At 42.5% G+C, this 7793-nt stretch overlaps 1 protein-coding gene across 2 annotated transcripts; it reads left to right on the plus strand.

Moving 5' to 3' along the window:
• Window positions 1-1778: 1778 nt before the first annotated feature.
• On the plus strand, window positions 1779-5535 carry LOC131730018 (uncharacterized). Of its 2 annotated transcripts, XR_009323864.1 has the most exons (5): window positions 1779-2237; window positions 2628-2681; window positions 2892-3029; window positions 3585-3787; window positions 4795-5535. XR_009323864.1 is itself a non-coding variant. In XM_059020296.1 (4 exons), the coding sequence occupies exons 3-4, from the start codon at window positions 2909-2911 to the stop codon at window positions 5241-5243; spliced, it is 570 nt and encodes a 189-aa protein (XP_058876279.1). In that variant the 5' UTR covers window positions 1779-2237; window positions 2628-2681; window positions 2892-2908; the 3' UTR covers window positions 5244-5535. The 2 variants fall into 2 exon arrangements, 1 of the variants encoding a protein (XP_058876279.1); XM_059020296.1 differs by lacking the exon at window positions 3585-3787.
• Window positions 5536-7793: the final 2258 nt, after the last annotated feature.

Raw genomic sequence — 7793 nt, forward strand, 5'->3', positions numbered from 1 at the left:
CTGTGTGAATGATTATGTGTCCGGGGGAGCCGAGGGTGGACTCACACAGAGCCTCCAGGGCCTTCTCTGTGGTCGGACACCAGATCTTGGACACTGTGTGTTTTGGGAAGAGCCACTTCTCATCAATGTATTTCCCGTTGGAGTCCATCAGCAGGGCGATCTCGGTGTTGCGGTGCTTTGCAGCCGGTCTGCCCGAGGGGGTCGGGGCTGTGCCTGGGTCAGCGTGTGTGTTGGGAGTGTTCTGTGTGCCTGGGTCAGCGTGTGTGTTGGGAGTGTTCTGTGTGCCTGGGTCAGCGTGTGTGTTGGGAGTGTTCTGTGTGCTGTTCGTGTGTGTGGTGTGTGTGTCAGGCTTTGTGTGATTGCCAGTGTGTCTGGCTGGGGGGCTGTCGGTGTTGTCTGTGTGTGTGTGTGTGTGTGTGTCGGTGTGTCAGTGTGTTTGGCTGGTGTGCTGTGTGTGTGTGTCAGTGTGCTGTGTGTGTGTGTCAGTGTGTCCTTGCAGGCTGGGGCTGGGGGGCACTGTGCTGTCTGGGTTGCTGTGCCTCCTGCAGGGCTGTGGGGGACTGTGAGTGTGTGCAGTTGCTCCCTCAGGCTCTGTACTGTTTTGTCTCTGTGCTGCAGCTCCTCTCTCAGTCCGGTCAGTTCTCTTCTCAGGGTTTCCCTGTCCTGCTGCAGCTCCTTCACCTCTGCCTTCAGTTCCCTGAATGAGGCTTTATATTCATTCTTGATCTGTATGGTCTGGTCTTTCAACTGCTGTGTGATGTCGCTCTCTGTGAGCCTGGCCCGGACTAGCTCCCTGAGCTCTGTCAGCTCCACCTCTAGCAGGGAGAGGCTTGCCTTCATGATTGCCACTGTGCTGTGGAGCTCCGGGGGCTGGGTGAGGAGGGGCTGGCTATCTCCAGGGACTGTGCTCTCCTCTGCTGGGACAGTGGGGACTGGGGCTGTGCTGTCAGTGCTGCGGGCAGGCTGTGTGCTGTCAGGAACAGGGCTTGCTGCTGTAGGTGTCCCTGTGTTTTGGCTCTTTGGTTTTGCTCTCTCTCTCTCTCTCTCTCTCTCTCCTCTCTCTCTCTCTCTCTCTCTCTCTCTCTCTCTCTCTCTCTCTCTCTCTCTCTCTCTCTCTCTCAGAAGCGTTCTCCTCCTGTTTGCTGAATCAGCCCCATCCTTGCATTTGGTAATATATGAAGAACGTTAAAACGAAGAAAAACACAAGTTCCACTGCGGTCCACAAGGTGGTGCTATTTTGCCATTCAGAAGTTTTTCAGAAGTTTTGGGCAGTTTTAATAAAAAATAGCAAATTTCTTACTCGTTGACATCTCATCCTAAAACATATTGTTACAGAACGCATTTGTTATTCAATTGCCAGAACAGGAAAACGTTTTTATTGCCCATGGTATGCAGTTATTGTTTGCAACAATATATATATATATATATATATATATATATATATATATATATATATATATGTATATATATATATATATATATGTATATATATATATATATGTATATATATATATATATATGTATATATATATATATTATATATATATATATATATATATATATATATATATATATATATATATATATATATATATATATATATATATATATATATATTTCATCAACTTCAAACTGTTTAATTCTCGACGGTCTGGCAAAAACGTGCCGGTGTTACGACGAATTCAGTGCCCCCTAGGATTGATGTGTCCTCGGTGGATGTGCGCATGCGCTTGCAACCAACCTTGCGATCTGCCAACGGGAGTGTGTGATTCCTCGCTCACGACCTCGCGTAACCTGTCATTGCAATCCGAGCAGCGCCTGCTGCAACGTGAACGTGCGGTCTGCTGCAAACGGGAGCGAGTTTATTGCTTCTGGACGGAAAATGTTTGTGCAAGCTTGTGATTTCAGCGATTCTACATCCAGAACACATTGTTTAAACACAGTCACAACAACAACAACTATATATTGTGTTTCTTCAAATGTGTATAAATGAGCTAGTTACTTACTCTTATTAGGACGTTAGTATTGTATGTACTCTTACTATATTGTGATTATCGAACTGTGTACATGGACATATTTTAGTAAAAGTTGCTCTGAAGGTATTGTATATTTTATCTGCTCTTACTGCATTGTGAAATATGTATATTTTGTGAGAGCTGTAAGTCGCCCTGAGTGAGGGCGTCTGCTAAGAAAATGAATAAGAAAAAGAAGAAAAACAACAACAACAAAACGCAACGGTAATTAAATGAAGTCTTGTGACGAATTGTACCAGTATGTTTCACAGAGCACAATAAACACATTGAAACACTCTCGTTTATATTTATTTATTTTTATTACTACAGAGGTAATCTACTACGTGTAAATTAACCCAGTTATTTTATAATTCAGTTAAATGCAGTACAGTCTTCTAAATGTTTATTTACTTATTTATTTGTAAGCAATTTAATTCCTGCTGACAGTGTTGTGAGGAGCGTGCAGTAGCAGAAAAGATTCTGGAAACTTGTACATAAATACTTTAGTTTATTTCTCATTGAAGAACATATTTTTCTTTTAAAATATTACTTGGTACTGTTTTTTTTGTCTGTTAATATTTAAGTGAGAAGTTTCTTTTTGTTTGTTTTATTCAGGAATTATTTCTTAAATCGTGAAGTCACGCCCGTGACGAGGACAATAGAAACATGGTTAGTAAAAAAAAAAAAAAAAAAATAGAAGTAGAAATGTTTCAATTATGATTCGATTTGTAACGTTTGATTTCCATATGAAATACTGAGAGAAGATGAGTGTATTATGTTAATTTATCAAATGAACAGCAGGGCATTGCAACGTATTCGATTGTATAATGATGAGTGTAGTAAATGTATTAAAAACCTATTTTAACTCTTTTGATCTAGTCATCTTAACGAAGATTATGGATCCAACAATGTACAGGGAAATATTACTGTACAAGACAATGGGAAAATACCCCGAGAAGGCCAGGAAGGGGGGAAAATTCATCATCCGGAGGCGTGCAGGACAATATGTGGTTCAAGGTAATTCAAAGCTTGGATGGGTTGCAAATGCTATAAATTCAAATTAAATTAAATTTCACAAAACCCCAAAATGTATAGCTAACTTACCTGGAGAGGTGGTGGTGGTGCTATTTGCCAAATAAATAATAGGCTAATATTATTTTTGTTGCTTTACCGTGTTGATGACCATTCGTTAATGGGTAAGGGCGTCTGCTAAGAAATAAATAATAATAATAATAATAATAATAATAATAATAATAATAATAATGTCTAAGGTATCTTCACTACAACGAAAACATAATTAGCCAACGTAACTTATTTTCAGCAACAGATGCTACTGTAATCGTATTAGCCTAATAATATATTGTTGGATAGCTGTATATTAACTTTGTAGTTCACCAAACCTTTCGTTTAACAAAACTCAGAGATATTCATCCCTAGTAACCTATCTCACTTAGAAAAAAGCAGGCACGGCTAACTACAGGACTACGGGTGAAAATCACTGCCATAGCTGAATATGTGTTTACAACCCTGTCTACATGTTTTTTTTCCTTATTATTTTCTTTTGTTTATTAGATGGATAGCTCTATTATATATGTAAGAAGGGTACAGAGCCATCAATGAAGGTGAAGGTGGTCAAAGGCACTGAAGAGGCAGACAGTCTCTTCCTGGAATTTCATGCAAGTGCTATAGGGGCACACTGTGGCCAACACAGAACCAGAGAGGCAATTTCCTCCAGATATTACTGGCCTGGAATGGGTTCCAGTATTGATAATTGGGTGGGTGCTTTTTGAGTGCTGTACATGACCTACACCAGTATCCAATACAATAACTAGGGAGATCAATCGGTTTTTGGTTATAAAAATTAATAAATGAAAAGGAAGTTTAAACAACAGCTCAACTGAGTTTTCTTAACATTGAAAAATCTTACACTGTGTTATAAACTTTAAAAACATTTTTATGCAAGTGCCATCCTGTTAGATGCTATGAGACTGACACCAGCTGTTTGCTATATACCTGGTAACATTTCATCAAATTAACAAAAATATTTTCCAATAATTCACAGTTTGGTAACATAATATGAAAGCAACATGTCGCGGAATTCTAAATAAAAGGAAGAGAGACTGCGAGTTCCAAACACACAGGCCTTTATTTCTTAAGTTTGCAAACTGAAAACACTCTCAACACACAGGGTGCTAGATAATCATCGAGCAGTGTTTCAACATACAGAGTTAGATCAGTTTCTTATATACCTTAAAACTGTCAGCAAGGCAGAGGGTTAGCCAATGATGATTCAGATATTAGCATATAAGGAAAAACAACTTATTATTATTATTATTATTATTATTTATTTCTTAGCAGACGCCCTTATCCAGGGCGACTTACAATCGCAAGCAAATACAAATACATTCAAGTGTTACAATATAAGTCATACAATAAGAACAAGAAATACAATAATTCTCAAGTGTGACAAACCACAATTCAATAATACAGCAGATAATAGTGAAAGTTACATCAGGATAACTTATAACTGTGCATACCTGGCATATAGCTAAGCAAACAGATAACAGGATGGGTGGTTTGGGTGTACGTACAAAGAAACAAGTCTGGCTCATCCTGTTATCTTCACAGCCACAGCTGCAGTGTAGGCATCTTGCGGTTCCTTGTAACAAACTTTATCTTAGGCAAAGCATACAAGGTTATGCGAGCAAGGTTATAGGAGTACAAAATGCCAGTACATTATGTCGAGCCAATTCTATTTTTCTGTAACATATTCTATTACAAGCTGCCGTCCCGAGAGCCAGAGGGGGTGGAGCTGCAGTCCCGAGAGCCAGAGGGGGTGGAGCTGCCGTCCCGATAGCCAAAGGGGGTGGAGCTGCCGTCCCGAGAGCCAGAGGGGGTGGAGCTGCAGTCCCGAGAGCCAGAGGGGGTGGAGCTGCAGTCCCGAGAGCCAGAGGGGGAGGAGCTGCCGCCGCCCGAGCAAGAGGGGAAAGAGGTGAAGAGCCCGCCTCCACCACAGCCCCGACCACCACCCCTGCGGTCCAGTCCGGCACCGCCGCTGTGTGCGGTCCCTCGCCCCTTGCTCCTGGACACCCTTCCGGTTTGCTTGGACCTCCCTTCGCTAGACCTGGAGCCCAGGAGTCTGCAGAACCGGTCACAGTTCTCCACCTGGTTCCATGCTCCGCTCCTCCCAAGCACCAAGACGTCGCTGCGCTGCTCCCAGACGGCGCTTGAGCTCCCCCTGGTCACTACTTTGCTCCCCCTGGGTGATTGGACGTCGCTGCACCGGGCCCCGGCTGCAGACCTCCAGTGCCCCGGTTGTCGCGCCGGTCGCCCCTGACAAACCAGTGGGGTCCCTCGTCACAGGTGCGCGGTCCCTACCTGGCGGGGCCAGAACATGGACCGGCCCACCCTCAAGTCCGCCCATGGAAGAGGGTGAAAAGAGACATTGATGGACTCGAGGGTGGGTGGTTGTGTTTTAGGGGAGGAGGTGGCCGTCGAATGGCCGGTGTCTTGAAAAGACAAGGGGGGGGGGGATATGTGAGACAGCAGGGAGGGGGTTAAAGCCTCCCTGAAGAAAAACATGTGCGGAATGCACATTTGTTTAGTTTATTTGTTTTTGTTTATTGTTTAATTGTTTTGCCTTATCGTTGAATTTAATTTGTTAATTATTTTATTATTAATTATCCCCTGCACCTGGTAAATATTGTCAAATTAGGACCAGGTGCAGGGTATTTAAGGGAGGCAGTTAGTCTGCTCATGGCTGCTGAATAAAAGGAGGCAGAAGAGGTGCTCTGCTTCTGAGCAGTCAGGAGGAAAAGTAAGCGGTGTAAACCTGTGTGATATGGTCTGTTTGTGGTGTTGTGTTTGGTGGGGTGTCAGGGTGTTCCCGAAAGTTTAGTCACTGCTCAGAAAGAGCTAGGTGTTTATTTTGTTTTGTTTGTATTAAAAATAGCGCGTCAGCGCGGGAAAAAAAATCCATTCCTGTGTCTTGGGTTGTGGTTTTAAAGGGGCAACGAACCCGTGTGGGTGCGATTCGTTTTACTATATATATATATATATATATATATATATATATATATATATATACATATATATATATATATATACAGACGTGCTCAAATTTGTTGGTACCCCTCCACAAAAAATGAAGAATGCACAATTTTCTCTGAAATAACTTGAAACTGACAAAAGTAATTGGCATCCACCATTGTTTATTCCATATTTAATAGAAATCAGACTTTGCTTTTGATTTTTTATTCAACATAATATTGTAAATTAGAAAACAAATGAAAATGGCATGGACAAAAATGATGGGACCGCTAACCTAATATTTTGTTGCACAACCTTTAGAGGCAATCACTGCAATCAAACGTTTTCTGTAGCTCTCAATGAGACTTCTGCACCTGTTAACAGGTAGTTTGGCCCACTCTTCCTGAGCAAACTGCTTCAGCTGTCTCAGGTTTGATGGGTGCCTTCTCCAGACTGCAAGTTTCAGCTCTTTCCATAGATGTTCGATAGGATTCAGATCATAGAAGGCCACTTCAGAATAGTCCAATGTTTTGTTCTTATCTATTCTTGGGTGCTTTTAGCTGTGTGTTTTGTGTCATTATCCTGTTGGAGGACCCATGACCTGCGACTGAGACAGAGCTTTCTGACACTGGGCAGTACGTTTCGCTCCAGAATGCCTTGATAGTCTTGAGATTTCCTTGTGCCCTGCACAGATTCAAGGCACCCTGTGCCAGGCGCAGCAAAGCAGCCCCAAAACATAACCGAGCCTCCTCCATGTTTCACTGTAGGTATGGTGTTCTTTTCTTTGAAAGCTTCATTTTTTCGTCTGTGAACATAGAGCTGATGTGACTTGCCAAAAAGCTCCAGTTTTGACTCATCTGTCCAAAGGACATTCTCCCAGAAGGATTGTGGCTTGTCAATATGCATTTTAGCAAATTCCAGTCTGGCTTTTTTATGTTTTTCTGTCAAAAGTGGAGTCCTCCTGGGTCTTCTTCCATGGAGCCCACTTTCACTCAAAAAGCGACGGATGGTGTGATCAGAAACTGACGTACCTTCACCTTGGAGTTCAGCTTGTATCTCTTTGGCAGTTATCCTTGGTTCTTTTTCTACCATTCACACTATCCTTCTGTTCAATCTGGGGTCGATTTTCCTCTTGCGGCCGCGCCCAGGGAGGTTGGCTACAGTTCCATGGACCTTAAACTTCTTAATAATATTTGCAACTGTTGTCACAGGAACATCAAGCTGCTTGGAGATGGTCTTGTAGCCTTTACCTTTACCATGCTTGTCTATTATTTTCTTTCTGATCTCCTCAGACAACTCTCTCCTTTGCTTTCTCTGGTCCATGTTCAGTGTGGTGCACACAATGATACCAAACAGCACACCTGCTCTTTCCATGAAATAGACTGACAAGGTGAATCCTGGTGAAAACTATGAATCCTTATAGATGTAACCTGTTAAATCCACTTCAATCAGATGAATGTAGATGTAGATGAAGGGGAGACAGGTTAAAGAAGGATTTCTAAACCTTCACACAATTGAGACATGGATTGTGTATGTGTGTGTGTGACAGAAATACAATGAGTTCTGGTGATAAATCTTCCTCCCGACCTGTGAGGGCGCTAAAGAACGGGAGGAGAAGTATCTGGAAGGGCTGGCCTGACAGTTCGTTTCCGGGACCGGGAAGTGGGTCAGCTTGGAAGGAAGCGAGACTCTGTTGTAAGACCATATTGATTTGACAGGTAAACGAGGGGCAGCTGCAAGTAATAAGGCAGC

The sequence above is a fragment of the Acipenser ruthenus genome, unplaced genomic scaffold (genome assembly GCF_902713425.1).
Source record: "Acipenser ruthenus unplaced genomic scaffold, fAciRut3.2 maternal haplotype, whole genome shotgun sequence".
Taxonomy (NCBI): domain Eukaryota; kingdom Metazoa; phylum Chordata; class Actinopteri; order Acipenseriformes; family Acipenseridae; genus Acipenser; species Acipenser ruthenus.